At 51.6% G+C, this 25,381-nt stretch overlaps 3 protein-coding genes across 4 annotated transcripts in view; all 3 read right to left on the bottom strand.

Annotated features, from left to right (window-relative positions):
• Positions 1 to 513: 513 nt before the first annotated feature.
• Positions 514 to 25,381, bottom strand: part of HAO2 (hydroxyacid oxidase 2) — a 61,005-nt gene continuing 36,137 nt past the window's right edge. The window contains exons 1-8 of one of the 2 annotated variants that reach the window (XM_069760455.1): positions 13,544 to 13,667; positions 8,371 to 8,523; positions 8,149 to 8,300; positions 3,950 to 4,233; positions 3,160 to 3,378; positions 2,457 to 2,615; positions 2,304 to 2,373; positions 514 to 2,165 (exon numbers count right to left, since the gene is read on the bottom strand). In XM_069760455.1, coding sequence (XP_069616556.1) covers positions 2,110 to 2,165; positions 2,304 to 2,373; positions 2,457 to 2,615; positions 3,160 to 3,378; positions 3,950 to 4,233; positions 8,149 to 8,300; positions 8,371 to 8,501 — 1,071 coding nt within the window. In that variant the 5' untranslated portion in view covers positions 8,502 to 8,523; positions 13,544 to 13,667 and the 3' untranslated portion in view covers positions 514 to 2,109. Of the gene's footprint in view, positions 2,166 to 2,303; positions 2,374 to 2,456; positions 2,616 to 3,159; positions 3,379 to 3,949; positions 4,234 to 8,148; positions 8,301 to 8,370; positions 8,524 to 13,543; positions 13,668 to 25,381 lie in introns of those variants that run through there. The other variant, XM_069760456.1, reaches the window with a different exon arrangement.
• LOC138671512 (uncharacterized) lies at positions 529 to 1,335 on the bottom strand. Its single transcript, XM_069759687.1, has one exon. The coding sequence runs from the start codon at positions 1,333 to 1,335 to the stop codon at positions 529 to 531; it is 807 nt and encodes a 268-aa protein (XP_069615788.1).
• On the bottom strand, positions 1,516 to 2,082 carry LOC138671511 (uncharacterized). The gene has a single exon (XM_069759686.1). It carries the CDS (start codon positions 2,080 to 2,082, stop codon positions 1,516 to 1,518), a length of 567 nt encoding a protein of 188 aa, XP_069615787.1.

The following is a 25,381-nucleotide window of genomic DNA, read 5'->3' as shown; positions in this document are numbered from 1 at the left end:
TTCTAGTGCTGTATTCCTGTACTGATGGTACTTCTGGTAATGTATTCCTGTTTTCAGTCCATAACTTGTCAGATAATGTGAGACATGGCTATGTCAATAAAGTATTGTGTCGACTGACAAGTTAAAGGTTCCTAGATTCCTATTCTAGAGTTAGTGTTTGTAAGAGCGATGATCTGAGGATGTTCCTGATTTAGCTATTGCCTATTCTAGACCCTGTCTTGACTCTTGTAGCCACTGGAGTATAAATGCCCCCAATAATGAGAATTCCCTTTCATCTCGGTTCGTCTATTTCAGCATTTTTCACAGTTCTAGATTTTATTTGAGATAAGATCATTAATATTCATGTGACCTAGAACCTGGCGATGGCGGCGGACTAGATGTGGCGGCTGAATAGGCTGTGCCAACTAAGGCGTAGATTTATAGAACAATCTCCAGGTAATCAGATACTTCAGGTCCATTAGTCCAGAACTGATCCAGAAGTGAAGAATCAGAAGAGAGAAAGTGGCACAGAAATATCACCGGCTCATCTCAGATGGAGGGGGCTCCACTCTCGGGATGGAGGGGGCTCCATTCTGTGGATGGAGGGGCCGCACTCGCGGGATGGAGGGGGCCGCACTCTCGGGATGGAGGGGGCCGCACTCGGGATGGAGGGGGCCGCACTCGGGATGGAGGGGGCCGCACTCTCGGGATGGAGGGGGCCGCACTCTCGGGATGGAGGGGGCCCCACTCTCGGGATGGAGGGGCCACACTCTCGGGATGGAGGGGCCACACTCTCGGGATGGAGGGGCCACACTCTCGGGATGGAGAGGACCGCACTCTCGGGATGGAGGGGCCGCACTCTCGGGATGGAGGGGGCCGCACTCTCGGGATGGAGGGGCCGCACTCTTGGGATGGAGGGGCCGCACTCTCGGGATGGAGGGGCCGCACTCTCGTGATGGAGGGGCCCGCACTCTCGGGATGGAGGGGGCCGCACTCTCGGGATGGAGGGGGCCGCACTCTCGGGATGGAGGGGCCGCACTCTCGGGATGGAGGGGGCCGCACTCTCGGGATGGAGGGGCCGCACTCTCGGGATGGAGGGGCCGCACTCTCGTGATGGAGGGGCCCACACTCTCGGGATGGAGGGGGCCGCACTCTCGGGATGGAGGGGGCCGCACTCTCGGGATGGAGGGGGCCGCACTCTCGTGATGGAGGGGCCGCACTCTCGGGATGGAGGGGGCCGCACTCTCGGGATGGAGGGGCCGCACTCTCGTGATGGAGGGGCCCGCACTCTCGGGATGGAGGGGGCCGCACTCTCGGGATGGAGGGGCCGCACTCTTGGGATGAAGGGGGCCGCATTCTTGGGATGAAGGTGCCACACTCTCGGGATAGAGGGGCCACACTCTCGGGATGGAGGGGCCACACTCTCGGGATGGAGAGGACCGCACTCTCGGGATGGAGGGGCCCGCACTCTCGGGATGGAGGGGCCACACTCTCGGGATGGAGGGGCCACACTCTCGGGATGGAGGGGCCACACTCTCAGGATGGAGGGGCCACACTCTCGGGATGGAGGGGCCACACTCTCGGGATGGAGGGGCCACACTCTCGGGATGGAGCGGCCACACTCTCGGGATATAGGGGCCACACTCTCGGGATGGAGGGGCCACACTCTCGGGAAGGAGGGGGCCGCACTCTCGGGATGGAGGGGGCCGCACTCTCTGGATGGAGGGGCCGCACTCTCGGGATGGAGGGGACCGCACTCTCGGGATGGATGGGGCCGCACTCTCGGGATGGAAGGGGTCGCACTCTTGGGATGGAGGGGCCGCACTCTCGGGAAGGAGGGGGCCGCACTCTCGGGATGGAGGGGCCGCACTCTCTGGATGGAGGGGCCGCACTCTCGGGATGGAGGGGGCCGCACTCTCGGGATGGAGGGGGCCGCACTCTCGGGATGGAGGGGCCGCACTCTCGGGATGGAGGGGCCGCACTCTCGGGATGGAGGGGCCGGACTCTCGGGATGGAGGGGCCGCACTCTCGGGATGGAGGGGCCGCACTCTTGGGATGGAGGGGCCGCACTCTCAGGAAGGAGGGACGCGGAGCTGCAGTCATCATCGTCCTTCCCCGTCAGGATCGGCTTCAGAGCTTAGAGAACTGGATGAGGTTTCGGTTGATCTCGGACACGTTGCGGCACCCTGCGGAGCAGAATGGAGAAGTGACAGATCCCAGGAACACTCCTGTAATCCAGAACCCAGTGGGTCACCGATCTGATTATCTGGCATTAAACTAAAATAATCCCAGTGGATCCCGGCAGCCCAGATTCCCAGGCTCACCGGAGAGCGCCATGGACAGGCGGAACTCGTCAGCCAGGATCTGCAGCACCCCCCGGACGCCTTCTTCTCCCTGGTGTAAGACAGAAGCCGGGTAATGGCTGCACCCCAATATCTGCTGTGCGAGCGGAGGGGCCGCGAGGAAGGTTCTCCTACCTTGTATGCGAGACCCCACACAATGGGGCGGCCAATGAACACACACTTGGCTCCCAGGGCCAAAGCCTTCAGGACGTCGCTCCCTGTCCGGATCCCCCCGTCTATATAGACCTCGATGCGACCCTGCACCGCGTCCACGACCTCCGACAGGGCGTCAATCTGTGGACACAAGTCCTAGACAGGGTCAGGGGCAACCACAGCCCTGGTGGGTCAGAGACCACAAATTAGTGCTCCTTTTCACTTGCGAGAAATACGTCCGTGTCTCACATGTTAAATGCAAGCTCTGTCGCCGGCACTCAGGAGCGGAGCATGCAGCTCCATGTGTAGCCATGCAGCCGCACTCTCCGCTCTGCAGTGCCGGCGACAGTGCTTGGTTTTAACATGATACTCGCACGTATTTCTCACAAGTGAAAAGGAGCACTAACGTTATATCTGGTGTTAGTATCGGGGGGCTCTATGGGTATAGACCACCAATGGGGGTGACGGAGGCTCCTGGTCCTACAAAAGGCACCGCAAGATGATAAAATGCAGAGCAGGAAGGTAAAGCGCAAAAACTCCGCTGAGCCAAGCAGCGCTGCAGGGTAAAGCGCAAAGACTCCGCTGAGCCAAGCAGCGCTGCAGGGTAAAGCATTCTGCCTGAGCTGTACTGAGAGCTTCAGACGACCGCTGGCTCCACCTGACACCGGGGAGGCGTGGGACGTACCGTGGCCAGCTCCCCGTCCAGCTGCCGGCCGCCGTGGTTGGACACGATGATTCCCTGCACTCCATGCTCCACCGCCAGCTCCGCGTCCTCCTTGGTCAGAATCCCTTTGATGATGATTGGCAGCAGAGTCAGACTTCTCAGCCAATGAACATCCTTCCAGCTAATGGACGGGTCCAGAGTGTTCACTGGGACCCCATAATTATCGGGGCCACAATGTTCCTGGCGAAACATCAGAAACCCACCAATCATTGTTAGGGACACAATAAGAAAGCCAACCAGACACCAGGGACACAATGGGAAAAGCCACCAGGCACACAATAGGAAAAGCCACCAGACACCAGGGACACAATAAGAAAAGCCACCAGACACCAGGGACACAATAAGAAAAGCCACCAGACACCAGGGACACAATAAGAAAAGCCACCAGACACCAGGGACACAATAGGAAAAGCCACCAGACACCAAGGACACAATAGGAAAGGCCACCAGACACCAGGGACACAATAGGAAAAGCCACCAGACACCAAGGACACAATAAGAAAAGCCACCAGACACCAAGGACACAATAGGAAAGGCCACCAGACACCAGGGACACAATAGGAAAAGCCACCAGACACCAGGGACACAATAAGAAAAGCCACCAGACACCAAGGACACAATAGGAAAAGCCACCAGACACCAAGGACACAATAGGAAAAGCCACCAGACACCAGGGACACAATAAGAAAGCCCACCAGACACCAGGGATATACGGTAATTATAAATGAACGGAAAATAATGAGACATTCACCTCGAAAACTCCCTCGAAGTTCTTAACCTTGAGGTGCGGAGGGAGTCGAAAGTTGTTGCGGATGTCGCTCCTCCTCTTGCCGGTGTACGGGACGTCCACAGTGAGGACCAGAGCCTTGAATCCCAGCGCCTCCACCCGGTGCACCAGCTTCTCCGACAGCTTACGGTCCCGATACACGTAGAGCTGGAACCAGCGGAAGCCGTCAGGGGCGGCGGTGACGATCTCCTCCACGGAGCAGGTGGAGTAGGTGCTGGCCACGTAGCACAGGTTCAGGGTCTCTGCCGCTGAGGGACAGAAGAGAAGGAAATCCACATCACTGTCCAGAGCAGTCACATGCAGGGCTAGCAGAAGGGACAACCAACCGTCCTCCACCCCTGGACCACCAGGGCCACGGCATCTCACCACCCAAGACCACTAGGGATTTACAGTTCTCGGGGGAGTAAAGCTCTGATAACCATTGATAAGACCAGCGGCAGATTGCGAGGATAATGTATAATATAATTTTTAGTCTCTCATTGCCAGCACCTATAGGGTGGGCGTTGATCCCCCTATACTTCAGGGTTTAGCTTTTCTTTTCAATGGGTGTAGAAGAGCTTTTATTGCTTCTTGCTGCAAATTCCTGACTTTGAGCAACTTACTCCTCATGCCCCTCCCAAAAGAAATTTTACAATCGCATGTGTCGGCTCAAATCTTCCTCCAGCAGAAATTGGTCTGATCTCCTTCTTTAAAGGCAAGAAGTCCTTTGTTCCATTATAGTGAGATATTGGGCCAGCGGTTTAGGCTAGGAAAATAATACGTCCAGTTTGTGAATCTCCATCGGCGGATCTATCCGCCACGGTAAACGCGGGCTTCTAGTTCCAACAGGGACAGAGTATGGATTTCTCTGGAACCATGCATCCTATCAAGCCCAAATTTGGTCTCATTAGAACGCCAATGTTAATACAAGATGAATGCTGGGAGTGTTATGATTCTGACATGTTCTGTAGCGGAGATACAGGCATTAGAAAAACTTGTGTTAAATTTAGTAAGACTGAAGAGATAGGAGGGTCTGAGGAAACCAGCCCTGTTAGTGATGTCACGAGGCTGTGGTTATTTAAGTGACTCCACTTTACCCAGCCTTCAGAGTCTGTCTGAGTCTGACTTGAGGAGCCCTCACTGCCAGTCCTGATGCATTGGGACATTTGGGAGCTCCGGTCACTAGCCTGGTTTTGCCTGAAATGACCTGAACACATGTAAGTGTTAATTTCTCATTTAACCCCTGTTATTTTTATAATTACCTTGTACATATTTTCAATTGTCTCATATTGTAACATCTTTTTATAAACACTGCCTTAATTTTAACGGAGTAAAATACATAAAATACTAGTTTTGTTTTTCCTGCTCTAAAACTTACCCTGTCTTCTGAAGGGAATTACGCTACTGTTTTGGGTTAGCTTCGGACCCGTTTAATCGAAGCTGGTGGCAGCATACTGTGTGCTGTGCCTTTGGGAGTCGTTGTAGCGACTGCGGCGTTGATAATTATTGTTCCTGCCTGAGTGGGAGTACTTATATCGCCTCGCTGCAGCGTGCCCAATAGCCAGTACATAGCAGGCAGCCTTTCTGGTGACTAATTACCCTAGGTGCAGTACCTAAACTGACCTGAGAGTAAGGGGGGCGCCAGAGAGCTGCAAGTTCAAGCAGAACTGTAAAGCGGGATATACATAAATCCCTGCAGTTCGTGGTATATTGAAGAGCAGTGGGATACCTAAAATAAGCCCCTGCTGTAAACTAAGAGGTCAATAGCCTTGTGTGTGTTTTTTTCATCACATTGTAGCAGTGGAGGGATAACTAAAATAAGCCCCCCTGCACATGTGATAGCCGTGTGCTGGCCAAAGGTCACCCTGATCCATGACACTGGGCATCTCCTGTATATAATTATACATGTACAGCCGGTATAACCTGGGCATCTCCTGTATATAATTATATATGTACAGCTGGTATAACCTGGGCATCTCCTGTATATAATTATATATGTACAGCTGGTATAACCTGGGCATCTCCTGTATATAATTATATAGGTACAGCCGGTATAACCTGGGCATCTCCTGTATATTATTATATATGTACAGCCGGTATAATCTGGGCATCTCCTGTATATAATTATATATGTACAGGTGGTATAACCTGGGCATATCCTGTATATATTTATACATGTACAGCCGGTATAACCTGGGCATCTCCTGTATATAATTATATATGTACAGGTGGTATAACCTGGGCATATCCTGTATATAATTATATATGTACAGCTGGTATAACCTGGGCATATCCTGTATATATTTATACATGTACAGCTGGTATAACCTGGGCATCTCCTGTATATAATGATATAGGTACAGCCGGTATAACCTGGGCATCTCCTGTATATTATTATATACAGTGCCTACAAGTAGTATTCAACCCCCTGCAGATTTAGCAGGTTTACACATTTGGAATTAACTTGGCATTGTGACATTTGGACTGTAGATCAGCCTGGAAGTGTGAAATGCACTGCAGCAAAAAAGAATGTTATTTCTTTGTTTATTTTTTTTTTAAATTGTGAAAAGTCTTTTCAGAGGGTCATTTATTATTCAACCCCTCAACCCACCAGAATTCTGTTTGGTTCCCCTAAAGTATTAAGAAGTAGTTCAGGCACAAAGAACAATGAGCTTCACATGTTTGGATGAATTATCTCTTTTTCCAGCCTTTTTTGACTATTTAAGACCCTCCCCAAACTTGTGAACAGCACTCATACATGGTCAACATGGGAAAGACAAAGGAGCATTCCAAGGCCATCAGAGATAAGATCGTGGAGGGTCACAAGGCTGGCAAGGGGTACAAAACCCTTTCCAAGGAGTTGGGCCTACCTGTCTCCACTGTTGGGAGCATCATCCGGAAGTGGAAGGCTTATGGAACTACTGTTAGCCTTCCACGGCCTGGACAGCCTTTGAAAGTTTCCTCCCGTGCCGAGGCCAGGCTTGTCCGAAGAGTCAAGGCTAACCCAAGGACAACAAGGAAGGAGCTCCGGGAAGATCTCATGGCAGTGGGGACATTGGTTTCAGTCAATACCATAAGTAACGTACTCCACCGCAATGGTCTCCATTCCAGACGAGCCCGTAAGGTACCTTTACTTTCAAAGCGTCATGTCAAGGCTCGTCTACAGTTTGCTCATGATCTTGGAGGACTCTGAGACTGACTGGTTGAAGGTTCTCTGGTCTGATGAGACCAAGATCGAGATCTTTGGTGCCAACCACACACGTGACGTTTGGAGACTGGATGGCACTGCATATGACCCCAAGAATACCATCCCTACAGTCAAGCATGGTGGAGGCAGCATCATGCTGTGGGGCTGTTTCTCAGCCAAGGGGCCTGGCCATCTGGTCCGCATCCATGGGAAGATGGATAGCACGGCCTACCTGGAGATTTTGGCCAAGAACCTCCACTCCTCCATCAAGGATCTTAAGATGGGTCGTCATTTCATCTTCCAACAAGACAACGACCCAAAGCACACAGCCAAGAAAACCAAGGCCTGGTTCAAGAGGCAAAAAATCAAGGTGTTGCAGTGGCCTAGTCAGTCTCCTGACCTTAACCCAATTGAAAACTTGTGGAGTGGGCCAAGATAACACCAGAGACCTGTGCCGGCCTGATCAGGTCTTATAAAAGACAATTATTAGCTGTAATTGCAAACAAAGGTTATTCCACAAAATATTAAACCTAGGGGTTGAATAATAATTGACCCACACTTTTATGTTTAAAATTTATAAAAATTTAACTGAGCAACAAAACTTTTTGGTTTGTAAAATTTATGCATCTGTTAATAAAGCCTGCTCTTGTTTGAAGTTTGAAGGCTCTAACTTATTTGCATCTTATTAAACCTGCTAAATCTGCAGGGGGTTGAATACTACTTGTAGGCACTGTATGTACAGCCGGTATAACCTGGGCATATCCTGTATATAATTATATATGTACAGCTGGTATAACCTGGGCATATCCTGTATATATTTATACATGTACAGCCGGTATAACCTGGGCATCTCCTGTATATAGTTATATATGTACAGCTGGTATAACCTGGGCATCTCCTGTATATAATTATATATGTACAGCTGGTATAACCTGGGCATCTCCTTTATAGTGATATGGAGCACGCTGGTATAACCTGGGTATTATGAGGTCCCTACCTCTGGCTGTGCTCTTCTCCCCGTCGGGCCAGGCCAGGCAGTGGAAGGCTGTAGGTGCGATCCCGATGGGGCAGCTGATCTCGGTGCCCAGGACGGTGGTCCTGGTGTCCATTACTGAGACGTCTCGCAGCATCCGGGGTCTCAGACGAATCCTGCGGAGCAGAGCGTCAGTAAATACCCGGCGCGCATTAAGCTCTGACAACCCCGAGAGTCGCCTCTCACCTCCTGAAGGCTTGTAGGTTGTCATCCCGGGTGCAGCAGTCGTCGGCTCCCGCAGCGTAATACTCCCAGCTGGCTTTAGGTAAATGGTCTTTGGCGTAAGCTTCATAGTCCGACAGGCAAATCAGGGACATCTCGGCCTCCCCCTGCCCCGACCTGGGAGATGGAGGGAACGGTTATAGCGCCGCCCTATAGGTGACTACGAGAAATGTCGTCACCAGGAATGGCAACAATCCTAAAGGAATAAACTGCACTGACATCTACTACAGGCGGGAGACTACCGCAATCTATCCAGCTCTGCTACATCAGGAAGTGGAGTCTGCACCAGGGAGCGCGAGGACGTGTTACATCGGGGCTTATCCTCCAGAGCTGCACTCACTACTCTGCTGTTATATCAGGTCTTGTCCTCCAATTACCTCCAGAGCTGCACTCAATACTCTGCTGTTACATCAGGTCTCGTCCTCCAATTACCTCCAGAGCTGCACTCACTATTCTGCTGTTATATCAGGTCTTGTCCTCCAATTACCTCCAGAGCTGCACTCACTATTCTGCTGTTACATCAGGTCTCGTCCTCCAATTACCTCCAGAGCTGCACTCACTATTCTGCTGTTATATCAGGTCTTGTCCTCCAATTACCTCCAGAGCTGCACTCACTATTCTGCTGTTACATCAGGTCTCGTCCTCCAATTACCTCCAGAGCTGCACTCACTATTCTCCTGTTACATCAGGTCTTATCCTCCAATTACCTCCAGAGCTGCATTCACTATTCTGCTGTTACATCAGGTCTCGTCCTCCAATTACCTCCAGAGCTGCACTCAGTATTCTGCTGTTACATCAGGTCTTATCCTCCAATTACCTCCAGAGCCGCACTCATTATTCTGCTGTTACACCAGGTCTAATCCTCCAGAGCTGCAGTCACTATTCTGCTGTACAGTGGCTCAGTGGTTAGCTCTGTATGGTGGCTCAGTGGTTAGCACAGCAGTCTTGCAGCGCTGGAGTCCTGGGTTCAAATCCCACCAAGGACAACATCTGCAGGGAGTTTGCGTGGGTTTCCTCCGGTTTCCTCCCACATTCCAAAGACATACTGATAGGGAATGTAGATTGTGAGCCCCAATGGGGACAGTGATGATAATGTGTGCAAACTGTAAAGCGCTGCGGAATATGTTAGCGCTATATAAAGATTATTATTATTACTTCGTATCTTATCCTGCAGGCCAGCTTGGGGGACATGTAGGCCAGGATGGAAGACATATATATACCAGGATAAGGGGCGTCTAGGCCAGGATGGGGGACATTTAATTATTTCAGTTCTTCAATACAAAAAGTGAAGCTCCTATATTCTATAGAATCATTACACACAGAGTGATCTATTTCACGTGTTTATTTCTGTTAATGTTGATGATTATGGCTTTCAGCCAATGAAAACCCAAAAGTCATTATCTCAGTAAATTAGAATACTTTATAACACCAGCTTGAAAAATGATTATAAAATAAGAAATGTTCCCTACTGAAATGTATGTTCAGTAAATGCTCTCAATACTTGGTCGCGGCTCCTTCTGCATCACTTAAGGTACCTTCACACTAAACGATATCGCTAGCGATCCGTGACGTTGCAGCGTCCTCGCTAGCGATATCATTCAGTTTGACACGCAGCAGCGATCTGGATCCTGCTGTGATGTCGTTGGTCGGGGCTAGAAGGCCAGACCTTTCTTTGGTCGCTGGATCTCCCGCTGACATCGCTGAATCGGCGTGTGTGACGCCGATTCAGCGATGTCTTCGCTGGTAACCAGGGTAAACATCGGGTTACTAAGCGCAGGGCCGCCCTTAGTAACCCGATGTTTACCCTGGATACCATCGTAAAAGTAAAAAAACAAACACTTCATACTTACATTCCGGTGTCTGTCCTCCGGCGCTCTGCTTTCCTGCACTCACTGTGAGCACAGCGGCCGGAAAGCAGAGCGGTGACGTCACCGCTGTGCTCACAGCCAGTACAGAGAAGCAGAGCGCCGAGGACAGACAGCGGTAGGTAAGTATGTAGTGGTTGTTTTTTTTACTTTTAGGATGGTAACCAGGGTAAACATCGGGTTACTAAGCGCGGCCCTGCGCTTAGTAACCCGATGTTTACCCTGGTTACCGGCATCGTTGGTCGCTGGAGAGCGGTCTGTGTGACAGCTCTCCAGCGACCAAACAGCGACGCTGCAGCGATCTGGATCGTTGTCTGGATCGCTGCAGCGTCGTTTAGTGTGAAGGTACCTTTACTGCATCAGTGCGGCGTGGCATGGAGGGATCAGCCTGTGGCGCTGCTGAGGGGTCATGGAAGCCTAGGTTGCTCTGATAGCAGCCTTCAGCTCGTCTGCATTGTTGGGTCTGGTGTCTCTCTTCTTCATGATACTCCATAGATTCTCTATGGGGTTAAGGTCAATCGAGCCCAGTGATACTGTTGTTTTTACACCAGGTGTTGGTATTTTCACAGTGTGCAAATGTAAGGTACCCAAGCGAGGTCGTGGTGGGCGAGCTCTGGTCCCCACTCGCTCTGGCATCCTACAGACAAGGAGTGTCTCAGTCCCAGTGAGCTCCTATGTAGGTGGTGCTTTCCACTTACTTCCGGCCTCTTCTGACTCCAGGAATCTCTCTTCTGGAATCAGCGCAGCAAACAGTCCAGGAGACCGGTGGTTCATATGAAACAAACTTTTACTGAGAGAATGTACAATATTTACAAACAGGTATAAAGGATGAGGTACCGGATATGTTAGCCCTGGTTCTCGGGATGTGTGGCATATCCCCCTTCCTGGCTCTCCGAGCCCTTGGGGATCTTCACCTCTTGCAGCATTTCTGGATTGCGATACCTTCTGCTACATGTAGTCTGAGTCCATCTTTCTATCTAGCTCTACAGGCTGTGTGTGCCCCTGGCCCCCGACGTCCATCTCCAGATTGCCCTTGGCCATTAGATGGAATCACACAAAAAGGTATTTGTGGCAATCTGCTATCACGAATATGGAGCTCACGCTTCTCCTTAGCAGTCGGCTATCCCTGCTGCCTTCCCATGAACTACCTGTAACTTCCCCCTCACACTGGGGTTGGTCACTACAGTTAACTCTTTCCTAGCCAGCTGCAGCCGATGGGGACATTCTACCTGTACCAAATATAAGTATATAGACACATTTAATCCTTGGGGGTCTAGAAGGAATCACGAGCTTCCACCATCATTACACACAGGGGCCAAGTCCTGCTGGAGAATGACATTTCCATCTCCATAAAACTTGTCGGCAGAGGGAAGCATGAAGTGCTCTATAATGTCCTGGTAGATGGCTGCGCTGCCTTTGGCCTTGATAAAACACAGTGGACCTACACCAGCAGATGACATGGCTCCCCAAACCATCACTGATTGTGGAGACTTCACACCAGACCTCCAGCAGCTTGGATTGTGGCCTCCACTCTTCCTCCAGACTCTGGGACCTGGATTTCCACATGAAGTGAAAAATTACTTTAATCTGAAACCAACACCTTGGACCACTGACAACAGTCCAGTTCTTCTTCTCCTTGGCCCAGGTAAGACACTTCTGACTTTGGGTATTGGCCATGATGAGTGGCCGGACACAAGGAATGTGACACTTGTCGCCCATGTCCTGGACACGTCTGTGTGCGGTGGAACAATGACTCCAGCAGCAGTCCGCTCCTTGCGAATCTCCTCCACATTACTGAATGGTCTTTTCTTAACAATCCTTTCCAGGCTGCGGTTATCCCGGTTGCTTGTGCACCTTTTTCTACCACACTTTTTCCTTCCACTCCACTTTCCATTACAATGCTTGGATACAGTAATGTGTGAACAGCCGGCTTCTTTACCAATGACCTTTTGTGTCTTCCCCTCCTTGTGGAGTGTGTCAGTGACGCCTTCTGGACATCTGTCAGGTCAGCAGTCTTCCCCATGATTGTGGAGCTACTGAAACAGACTAAGGACCTTTATAAACACTTAGGAGCCTTTACAGGTGTTTACTGTTAATTATTCTAATTTACTGAGATAGTGACTTTTGGGTTTTCCTTGGCTGTAAGCCATAATCATCAACATTAACAGAAATAAACACGTGAAATAGATCACTGTGTGTAATGACTCTATAGAATATAGGAGTTTCACTTTTTGTATTGAAGAACTGAAATAAATGACCTTTTTGTTGATATTCTAATTTAGTGAGAAGCATCTGTACATGCCAGGATGGGGGACATGCAGGCCAGGATGGGGGATATATTGGCCAGGATGGGGGACATACTGGCCAGGATGGGGGACATACTGGCCAGGATGGGGGACATACTGGCCAGGATGGGGGACATGGAGGACAGGATGGTGGACATACTGGCCAGGATGGGGGACATAGAGCCGGTGAAATAAGTACTGAACACGTCACCAGTGTTCTCAGTAAATCTATGGTAAACCTGCTATTGACATGAAATACTCCCCATATATCGGTAACAACCCATCCAATCCAACACAGGAAAGAAATCACCAGAGATGTCCATAAATTAAGTGAAATGAGAAATGACGCATTGTAAAGTATTGAACACATGAAAAAAGAGGAACAAAAAGCCCAGGAAAGTCCTGACACTGGCTGAGATCTATCAGCAATTAGGAGCAATCCTGCCACTAAAATAATATCAGCTGGTTCACCTGATGGTCTGTAAAAAGGCGTCTCATTACCAAGGGGCCACACAGGAAATATCTCATGATGGAGAACACCTGTGGACTGTCTCAAGACCTCTGCAACCTTATTGTTGCAAATCACCGGCTGTGTATCTCAGGATCAGGATTCGCTTTATGGAGACGTTTCAGGTTGTACAGATAACGCAGATTAATAATTCACCTTCTATCGTTCTACTTTATGAGTTTCCGAAGTGTTTTCATGATGTGACCTGTGAAATCTTTTGTTTGTGCAGACAAGGATAAAGACATAAAGACTCTGTACCCACAGTATATGTGACAGATATCAGCCTTGTAGCACTGATATAACCCCCAGACGTTACACGATATCAGCCGCTGTATTACGGGCTCTGGGGGGCGCGCGTGCCTTTCCTGCTCACAGGGTGCTGGGCATTATCACTGCCGTGTTGTGCCATTAACAGACTTGCAGCGTTGGCAGTCTGCGCCCCCTCGCAGCCCCCGGGCCCACACTCACGTGCCGCTCACCTGTATATCGGCTCTGGATCCAGCAGGTCCGGCTGTACGGGGCCCCTTGTACCCCTCTCTGTCTAAAGTCCAAGAACCAACACCTTCCGCCATCCAATCGCGTCCAACAACAGCGCAGACGTACGCCGCCGCCTGTCACTATGCTTCCTGAACAAACAGTCCGCAAAGGATTAACCCCGGCCTGACCTCTGGCTTTGTATCTGGGAGCACACTGTCCCGTAGCCAGGGGATGTGGTCAGGATGGAGGGACAGGAGAGCTCAGGGAAATATTACACGAGACCTGCGCCCAACGGAGCGGCACTGACCAGGCAACTGATGATGGCAACTATAAAATAACACTGCCAACCAATATCTGGATAACACCGCCGTACAGTGTCTGCATAATATTATTGTTTATTATTATTATAGCGCTATTTATTCCACGGCGCTTTACATGTGAGGAGGGTATACATAATAAAAACAAGTACAATAATCTTAATCAATACAAGTCACAACTGGTACATGATACAATCTACAAGGGATGGGTGAGGATACAGGAGGAGAGAGGACCCTGCCCGCGAGGGCTCACAATCTACAAGGGATGGGTGAGGATACAGGAGGAGAGAGGACCCTGCCCGCGAGGGCTCACAGTCTACAAGGGATGGGGAAGGATACAGGAGGAGAGAGGACCCTGCCCACGAGGGCTCACAATCTACAAGGGATGGGTGAGGATACAGGAGGAGAGAGGACCCTGCCCGGGAAGGCTCACAATCTACAAGGGATGGGTGAGGATACAGGAGGAGAGAGGACCCTGCCCGTGAGGGCTCACAGTCTACAAGGGATGGGTGAGGATACAGGAGGAGAGAGGACCCTGCCCGCGAGGGCTCACAATCTACAAGGGATGGGTGAGGATACAGGAGGAGAGAGGACCCTGCCCGCGAGGGCTCACAATCTACAAGGGATGGGTGAGGATACAGGAGGAGAGAGGACCCTGCCCGCGAGGGCTCACAGTCTACAAGGGATGGGGAAGGATACAGGAGGAGAGAGGACCCTGCCCGCGAGGGCTCACAATCTACAAGGGATGGGTGAGGATACAGGAGGAGAGAGGACCCTGCCCGGGAAGGCTCACAATCTACAAGGGATGGGTGAGGATACAGGAGGAGAGAGGACCCTGCCCGTGAGGGCTCACAGTCTACAAGGGATGGGTGAGGATACAGGAGGAGAGAGGACCCTGCCCGCGAGGGCTCACAATCTACAAGGGATGGGTGAGAATACAGGAGGAGAGAGGACCCTGCCCGCGAAGGCTCACAATCTACAAGGGATGGGTGAGGATACAGGAGGAGAGAGGACCCTGCCCGGGAAGGCTCACAATCTACAAGGGATGGGTGAGGATACAGGAGGAGAGAGGACCCTGCCCGCGAGGGCTCACAGTCTACAAGGGATGGGTGAGGATACAGGAGGAGAGAGGACCCTGCCCGCGAGGGCTCACAATCTACAAGGGATGGGTGAGAATACAGGAGGAGAGAGGACCCTGCCCGCGAAGGCTCACAATCTACAAGGGATGGGTGAGAATACAGGAGGAGAGAGGACCCTGCCCGCCAGGGCTCACAATCTACAAGGGATGGGGAAGGATACAGGAGGAGAGAGGACCCTGCCCGCGAGGGATCACAGTCTACAAGGGATGGGTGAGGATACAGGAGGAGAGAGGACCCTGCCCGGGAAGGCTCACAATCTACAAGGGATGGGTGAGGATACAGGAGGAGAGAGGACCCTGCCCGTGAGGGCTCACAGTCTACAAGGGATGGGTGAGGATACAGGAGGAGAGAGGACCCTGCCCGCGAGGGCTCACAATCTACAAGGGATGGGTGAGAATACAGGAGGAGAGAGGACCCTGCCCGCGAAGGCTCACAATCTACAAGGGATGGGTGAGGATACAGGAGGAGAGAGGACCCTGCCCGGGAAGGCTCACAATCTACAAGGGATGGGTGAGGATACAGGAGGAGAGAGGACCCTGCCCGCGAGGGCTCACAGTCTACAAGGGATGGGTGAGGATACAGGAGGAGAGAGGACCCTGCCCGCGAGGGCTCACAATCTACAAGGGATGGGTGAGAATACAGGAGGAGAGAGGACCCTGCCCGCGAAGGCTCACAATCTACAAGGGATGGGTGAGAATACAGGAGGAGAGAGGACCCTGCCCGCGAGGGCTCACAATCTACAAGGGATGGGGAAGGATACAGGAGGAGAGAGGACCCTGCCCGCGAGGGATCACAGTCTACAAGGGATGGGTGAGGATACAGGAGGAGAGAGGACCCTGCCCGCGAAGGCTCACAATCTACAAGGGATGGGTGAGGATACAGGAGGAGAGAGGACCCTGCCCGCGAGGGCTCACAGTCTACAAGAGATGGGTGAGGATACAGGAGGAGAGAGGACCCTGCCCGCGAGGGCTCACAATCTACAAGGGATGGGTGAGGATACAGGAGGAGAGAGGACCCTGCCCGCGAGGGCTCACAATCTACAAGGGATGGGTGAGGATACAGGAGGAGAGAGGACCCTGCCCGCGAGGGCTCACAGTCTACAAGAGATGGGTGAGGATACAGGAGGAGAGAGGACCCTGCCCGCGAGGGCTCACAATCTACAAGGGATGGGTGAGGATACAGGAGGAGAGAGGACCCTGCCCGCGAAGGCTCACAATCTACAAGGGATGGGTGAGGATACAGGAGGAGAGAGGACCCTGCCCGCGAAGGCTCACAATCTACAAGGGATGAGTGAGGATACAGTAGGTGAGGGTAGAGCTGGTCATACAGCGGTTTGGTCGATCGGTGGTTACTGCAGGTTGTAGGCTTGTCGGAAGAGGTGGGTCTTCAGGTTCTTTTTGAAGGTTTCGACGGTAGGTGAGAGTCTGATGTGTTGTGGTAGAGGGTTCCAGAGTAGGGGGGATGCACGAGAGAAATCTTGTATACGATTGTGGGAAGAGGAGATTAGAGGGGAGTAGAGAAGGAGATCTTGTGAGGATCGGAGGTTGCGTGCAGGAAAGTACCGGGAGACGAGGTCACAGATGTATGGAGGAGACAGGTTGTGGATGGCTTTGTACGTCATGGTTAGGGTTTTGCACTGGAGTCTCTGGGTAATGGGGAACCAGTGAAGGGATTGACAGAGGGGAGAGGCCGGGGAATAGCGGGGGGACAGGTAGATTAGTCGGGCAGCAGAGTTTAGAATAGATTGGAGGGGTGCGAGAGTGTTAGAGGGGAGGCCACAGAGCAGGAGGTTGCAGTAGTCGAGGCGAGAGATGATGAGGGCATGGACTAGGGTTTTTGCAGATTCTTGGTTTAGGAATGTACGGATCCGTGAAATATTTTTGAGTTGAAGTCGGCAGGAAGTGGAAAGGGCTTGGATATGTGGTGTGAAGGAGAGATCAGCGTCAAGGATTACACCGAGACAGCGAGCTTGTGGGACTGGGGAGAGTGGGCAGCCATTTACTGTAATGGATAGGTTCGTTGGGGGGGTCGCGTGAGATGGGGGAAAGATGATGAATTCTGTTTTGTCCATGTTAAGTTTCAGAAATCTAGCGGAGAAGAAGGATGAAATAGCAGACAGACATTGAGGGATTCTGGTTAGTAGGGTGGTGATATCTGGTCCAGAGATGTAGATCTGCGTGTCGTCAGCATAGAGGTGATACTGAAAGCCATGAGATTCTATGAGCTGTCCCAGGCCAAAGGTGTAAATGGAGAAGAGCAGTAGCCCTAGGACTGAACCTTGCAGGACTCCGACAGATAGGGGGCGAGGTGAGGAGGTGGTGTGTGAGTGGGAGACGCTGAATGTCCGGTCTGTTAGGTATGATGAGATCCAGGATAGGGCCAAGTCTGCGATGCCAAGGGATGAGAGGGTCTGTAATAATAGGGAATGGTCCACTGTGTCAAAGGCAGTGGACAGGTCGAGGAGGAGGAGGATAGAGTAGTGTTGCTCACTCTTGGTGGTTAAGAGGTCATTGGTGACCTTAGTAAGGGCAGTTTCAGTGGAGTGGTGTGACCGGAAGCCAGATTGTAAGCGGTCGAAGAGGAAGATAGATGGGAGGACAGGTCAAGATGGACGTGTTGTTCCAGTAGTTTTGAGGCAAAGGGGAGAAGTGATATAGGGCGATAGCTAGATACAGAGGATGGGTCAAGAGAAGGCTTTTTGAGGATAGGTGGGATTGAGGCATGTTTAAAGCTTGAGGGGAAAACACCAGTTGTTAGTGACAGGTTGAAGAGATGGGTTAGAGTTGGGATGAAGACTGTGGTTTGGTTTGGGATGAGGTGGGATGGGAGTGGGTCAAGTGCACAGGTGGTGAGATGTGATCTTGAGAGTAGAGTGGAGAGTCGATCTTCTGTTAGGCTATGTGCACACGTTGCGGATTCTCTGCGGATCCACGGCGTTTTTTGCGGTGCAGAAACGCTGCAGATCCGCAATTGATTTACAGTACAATGTAAATCAATGAGAAAAAAAAATGCTGTGCACACTTTGCGGAAAATCTGCTGCGGAAACACTGCGGTTTAAAAGAAGTAGCATGTCACTTCTTTTTTTGCGAATCTGAAGCATTTTTGTACCCATTCCATTATAGAAAACCGCAGGGGTAAAAAATGCAGCAAATCCGCAAGAAAACTGCAGCAAAAACGCACAAAAAACGCCTCGGAACCGCACAAAAAACGCGACAAATCCGCAGGTGCGTTTTCTGCCAGGAGAGGCAGAATCCGCACCAGAAATAAGCCTAATCCGCAACGTGTGCACATAGCCTAATGGTGGAGAAGTTGGTTTTGGAGGTGGAGGGCTGGGAAGTCTGGAGGAAGGGCTCTGGGGGTTGTCGACCAAAACTGTCTCTGATGTTATGAATCTTCTGCTTGAAAAATGAGGCAAAGTCTTCAGCTGAGATGAGTGGGGAGGGATGAGGTGCTGGGGGACGGAGGAGAGAGTTGAAGGTGTTGAATAACTGTTTGGGGTTGTGAGACAGGGAGGATATGAGAGATGAGAAGTAGTCTTGTTTAGCTGTGGCGAGTGTGGTCTTGAAAGTAGTGAGGGACTGTTTGAATGCGATAAAGTGCTCGTTGGAGTGGGATCTTTTCCATCTGCGCTCAGCAACCCTGGAAGCTTGCCTCAGTTCTTTGGTCAGGCGGGTGTGCCAGGGCTGTCTGTTGATTTTGCGAGCTTTAGTATGTGCGAGAGGGGCAAGAGATTCCAAAGCTACAGCTATTGTGGTGTTATATAGAGCGGCAGCTTCATCCGCATTGTGGAGGGAACTTATGTCTGTGAGAGGGAGGAGGGATTCAGAGAATGAGTGTAGGTCAAGATGTTTAAGATTTCTGCGAGGGTGTGAAAGTTTGTGGGGTGGGGATTGTAGACATGGAGTGGAAAGGGAAGAGAATGCGAGTAGATTGTGGTCAGAGAGAGGAAGAGGTGAGTTAGAGAGGTTAGATAGGGAGCAGAGGCGGGTGAAGATGAGGTCCAGTGTGTGGCCATCTTTGTGAGTGGCTGCAGAAGACCATTGAGTGAGGCCAAAGGAGGAAGTGAGAGATAGAAGTTTAGTGGCAGCTGAGAGGGAAGTGTCAATGGGGATGTTGAAGTCGCCCATGATGATAGTGGGGATGTCCGCAGAAAGGAAGTGAAGTAGCCAGGTGGTGAAGTGGTCAAAGGTGGTGGCTGGCCCTGGGGGGCGGTAAATGGCAGCCGGTTGGAGGATGGAAGGGGAATATCAATGTAGAGTTTCTGTATAATACCGCCATTCAGTGTCCGTATAATGCTGCAATACAGTGTTTATATAATACCGCCATACAGAGTCCATATTATACTGCCATTCAATGTCCGCATAATACCACCATACAGTGTTTATATAATACCACCATATAGTGTCCACATTATATCGCCATTCAGTGTCTGTATAATGCCGACAGTGTTTATACAATACCGCTGTATAGTCTCCGTATAATCCCGCCAGTCTCTATATCATGCCACCATACAATGTCTGTATAATGGCGCCAGTCTCTATATCATGCCTCCATACAGTGTTTATATAATAATGCCATAGTGTCTATATAATGCCGCTGCACCGTGTCCATATAATACTGCTGAACTGCATCCATACAATACCGCTGAACTGTGTCCATACAATACCGCTGCACTGCGTCCATATAATACTGCAGCACCACATCTAAATAATACCAATGTACCGCATCTATATAACCCCACTGTACCGCATCCACATAATACTAATGTACCACGTCCATATAATACCAATGTACTGCATTCACATAATACCGCTGTACTGCGTCCATATAACACTGCTGCACCGTGTCGATATAATACCGCTGTACCGCGTCCATATAATACCGCTGCACTGACTTCATATAATACCACTGCACCGTGTCCATATAATACCGCTGAACCGTGTCCATTTAATACCGCTGCACCGCGTCCATATAATACTGCTGCACTGAGTTCATATAATACTGCTTCACCGTGTCCATATAATACTGTTTCACTGAGTCCATATAATACTGCTTCACTGAGTCCATATAATACTGCTTCACCGTGTCCATATAATACTGCTTCACTGAGTCCATATAATACTGCTTCACCGTGTCCATATAATACCGCTGCGCCATGTCCATATAATACCGCTGCACTATGTCCATATAATACCGCTGCACTGAGTCCATATAATACTGCTTCACCGTGTCCATATAATACTGCTTCACTGAGTCCATATAATACCGCTGCACCGTGTCCATATAATACCGCTGTACCGCGTCCATATAATACCGCTGCACTGACTTCATATAATACCGCTGCACCGTGTCCATATAATACTGCTGCACCGTGTCCATTTAATACCGCTGCACCGCGTCCATATAATACCGCTGCACCGCGTCCATGTAATACTGCTGCACTGAGTTCATATAATACCGCTGTACCGTGTCCATATAATACTGCTTCACTGAGTCCATATAATACTGCTTCACCGTGTCCATATAATACTGCTTCACTGAGTCCATATAATACTGCTTCACCGTGTCCATATAATACCGCTGCACCATATCCATATAATACCGCTGCACCATGTCCATATAATACCGCTGCACCATGTCCATATAATACCGCTGCACTGAGTCCATATAATACTGCTTCACCGTGTCCATATAATACTGCTTCACTGAGTCCATATAATACCGCTGCACCGTGTCCATATAATACCGCTGTACCGCGTCCATATAATACCGCTGCACTGACTTCATATAATACCGCTGCACCATGTCCATTTAATACCGCTACACCGCGTCCATATAATACCGCTGCACCGCGTCCATATAATACCGCTGTACCGTGTCCATATAATACTGCTGCACTGAGTTCATATAATACTGCTGCACCGTGTCCATATAATACTGCGTCACTGAGTCCATATAATACTGCTTCACCGAGTCCATATAATACTGCTTCACTGAGTCCATATAATACTGCTTCACCGTGTCCATATAATACCGCTGCACCATATCCATATAATACCGCTGCAGCATGTCCATATAATACCGCTGCACCATATCCATATAATACCGCTGCAGCATGTCCATATAATACCGCTGCACTGAGTCCATATAATACTGCTTCACTGAGTCCATATAATACTGCTTCACTGAGTCCATATAATACTGCTTCACTGAGTCCATATAATACTGCTTCACTGAGTCCATATAATACTGCTTCACCGTGTCCATATAATACCGCTGCACCATATCCATATAATACCGCTGCAGCATGTCCATATAATACCGCTGCACCATATCCATATAATACCGCTGCAGCATGTCCATATAATACCGCTGCACTGAGTCCATATAATACTGCTTCACTGAGTCCATATAATACTGCTTCACCGTGTCCATATAATACCGCTGCACCATATCCATACAATACCGCTGCACCGTGTCCATATAATACCGCTGCACCATGTCCATATAATACCGCTGCACCGTGTCAATATAATACCGCTGCACTGAGTCCATATAATACTGCTTCACCGTGTCCATATAATACTGCTTCACCGTGTCCATATAATACTGCTTCACCGTGTCCATATAATACTGCTTCACCGTGTCCATATAATACCGCTGCACCTTGTCCATATAATACCGCTGCACCATGTCCATATAATATCGCTGCACCATGTCCATATAATACCGCTGCACCATGTCCATATAATACTGCTGCACTGAGTCCATATAATACCGCTGCACCATGTCCATATAATACTGCTGCACCGTGTCCATATAATACCGCTGCACCATGTCCATATAATACTGCTGCACCGTGTCCATATAATACCGCTGCACTGAGTCCATATAATACCGCTGCACTGAGTCCATATAATACCGCTGCACCATGTCCATATAATACTGCTGCACCGTGTCCATATAATACTGCTTCACTGAGTCCATATAATACTGCTTCACCGTGTCCATATAATACCGCTGCACCATATCCATATAATACCGCTGCACCATGTCCATATAATACCGCTGCACCATGTCCATATAATACCGCTGCACTGAGTCCATATAATACTGCTTCACCGTGTCCATATAATACTGCTTCACTGAGTCCATATAATACCGCTGCACCGTGTCCATATAATACTGCTGTACCGCGTCCATATAATACCGCTGCACTGACTTCATATAATACCGCTGCACCATGTCCATTTAATACCGCTACACCGCGTCCATATAATACCGCTGCACCGCGTCCATATAATACCGCTGTACCGTGTCCATATAATACTGCTGCACTGAGTCCATATAATACCGCTGCACCTTGTCCATATAATACCGCTGCACTGAGTCCATATAATACCGCTGCACTGAGTCCATATAATACTGCTTCACCGTGTCCATATAATACCGCTGCACCATGTCCATATAATACTGCTGCACTGAGTCCATATAATACTGCTGCACCATGTCCATATAATACTGCTTCACTGAGTCCATATAATACCGCTGTACCGCGTCCATATAATACCGCTGCACTGACTTCATATAATACCGCTGCACCATGTCCATTTAATACCGCTACACCGCGTCCATATAATACTGCTTCACCGTGTCCATATAATACCGCTGCAGCATGTCCATATAATACCGCTGCACTGAGTCCATATAATACCGCTGCACCATGTCCATATAATACCGCTGCACTGAGTCCATATAATACCGCTGCACTGTGTCCATATAATACCGCTGCACCATGTCCATATAATACTGCTTCACCGTGTCCATATAATACCGCTGCACCGTGTCCATATAATACTGCTGCACCATGTCCATATAATACCGCTGCGCAGAACCATATACCAGCATACAGTGCGCAGTTAATAGCCCAATACAGTGGCCAATGAGGAGGCTGATGGTAAGTCCCCACCTGCTGCTGCTCACTTTGCTCCTTGGAGTCCCGTCATCTTGTGGACATACAGCGCCGCGGTCTGTGGATATCCGGTAACACAACGAGTCACGACTGCACTGCCCGGTTATAACCTACAGGGGGCGCAATACGACAAGTGATGGAAGAGCGGAGACAGCAGGGTGACAGCACGGAGCGCTGAGATCGCAGCAGCTGCCGCAGATTATGGGGATCCGAAAAAGCAGAAATGTAAAAAGCACAGAATTAATGGAATTAATGGACGGCGGGGGAGGGGCGGCTGCCGGGAACGAAACCGAGAGCGACATTATACTAGGACGAGGCGCTGCGGACTGAGCCGGCAGAGAGCGCAGCACCCGCACCGCAGCAGCGTCACCAGCACCAACACTGCACCGCAGCAGCGTCACCAGCACCAACACTGCACCGCGGCACCCACTGCACCGCAGCAGCGTCACCAGCACCAACACTGCACCGCGGCACCCACTGCACCGCAGCAGCGTCACCAGCACCAACACTGCACCGCAGCAGCGTCACCAGCACCAACACTGCACCGCGGCACCCACTGCACCGCAGCAGCGTCACCAGCACCAACACTGCACCGCAGCAGCGTCACCAGCACCAACACTGCACCGCGGCACCCACTGCACCGCAGCAGCGTCACCAGCACCAACACTGCACCGCAGCAGCGTCACCAGCACCAACACTGCACCGCGGCACCCACTGCACCGCAGCAGCGTCACCAGCACCAACACTGCACCGCGGCACCCACTGCACCGCAGCAGCGTCACCAGCACCAACACTGCACCGCGGCACCCACCGCACCGCAGCAGCGTCACCAGCACCAACACTGCACCGCGGCACCCACCGCACCGCAGCAGCGTCACCAGCACCAACACTGCACCGCGGCACCCACCGCACCGCAGCAGCGTCACCAGCACCAACACTGCAACGCGGCACCCACCGCACCGCAGCAGCGTCACCAGCACCAACACTGCACCGCGGCACCCACCGCACCGCAGCAGCGTCACCAGCACCAATACTGCACCGCGGCACCCACTGCACCGCAGCAGTGTCACCAGCACCAACACTGCACCGCGGCCCCCACTGCACCGCAGCAGCGTCACCAGCACCAACACTGCACCGCGGCACCCACTGCACCGCAGCAGTGTCACCAGCACCAACACTGCACCGCGGCACCCACCGCACCGCAGCAGCGTCACCAGCACCAATACTGCACCGCGGCACCCACTGCACCGCAGCAGTGTCACCAGCACCAACACTGCACCGCGGCACCCACCGCACCGCAGCAGCGTCACCAGCACCAATACTGCACCGCGGCACCCACCGCACCGCAGCAGCGTCACCAGCACCAACACTGCACCGCGGCACCCACTGCACCGCAGCAGCGTCACCAGCACCAACACTGCACCGCGGCACCCACCGCACCGCAGCAGCGTCACCAGCACCAACACTGCACCGCGGCACCCACCGCACCGCAGCAGCGTCACCAGCACCAACACTGCACCGCGGCACCCACCGCACCGCAGCAGCGTCACCAGCACCAACACTGCACCGCGGCACCCACCACACCGCAGCAGCGTCACCAGCACCAACACTGCACCGCGGCACCCACCGCACCGCAGCAGCGTCACCAGCACCAACACTGCACCGCGGCACCCACCGCACCGCAGCAGCGTCACCAGCACCAATACTGCACCGCGGCACCCACTGCACCGCAGCAGTGTCACCAGCACCAACACTGCACCGCGGCCCCCACTGCACCGCAGCAGCGTCACCAGCACCAACACTGCACCGCGGCACCCACTGCACCGCAGCAGTGTCACCAGCACCAACACTGCACCGCGGCACCCACCGCACCGCAGCAGCGTCACCAGCACCAATACTGCACCGTGGCACCCACTGCACCGCAGCAGTGTCACCAGCACCAACACTGCACCGCGGCACCCACCGCACCGCAGCAGCGTCACCAGCACCAATACTGCACCGCGGCACCCACCGCACCGCAGCAGCGTCACCAGCACCAACACTGCACCGCGGCACCCACTGCACCGCAGCAGCGTCACCAGCACCAACACTGCACCGCGGCCCCCACTGCACCGCAGCAGCGTCACCAGCACCAACACTGCACCGCGGCACCCACCGCACCGCAGCAGCGTCACCAGCACCAATACTGCACCGCGGCACCCACTGCACCGCAGCAGTGTCACCAGCACCAACACTGCACCGCGGCACCCACCGCACCGCAGCAGCGTCACCAGCACCAATACTGCACCGCGGCACCCACTGCACCGCAGCAGTGTCACCAGCACCAACACTGCACCGCGGCCCCCACTGCACCGCAGCAGCGTCACCAGCACCAATACTGCACCGCGGCACCCACTGCACCGCAGCAGTGTC

Source organism: Ranitomeya imitator, chromosome 3, assembly GCF_032444005.1.
Source record: "Ranitomeya imitator isolate aRanImi1 chromosome 3, aRanImi1.pri, whole genome shotgun sequence".
Classification (NCBI taxonomy): Eukaryota; Metazoa; Chordata; class Amphibia; order Anura; family Dendrobatidae; genus Ranitomeya; species Ranitomeya imitator.
The sequence above is the reverse complement of the archived record's forward strand: the minus strand, read 5'-3'. Positions and strand labels throughout refer to the sequence as shown.

Excerpts from the sequence above, each read along its gene's own strand:
- LOC138671512 (XM_069759687.1), bottom strand. The coding sequence starts at position 1,335 with ATGCGGCCCCCTTCATCCCAAGAGTGCGGCCCCTCCATCCCGAGAGTG.
- LOC138671511 (XM_069759686.1), bottom strand. The coding sequence starts at position 2,082 with ATGACTGCAGCTCCGCGTCCCTCCTTCCTGAGAGTGCGGCCCCTCCAT.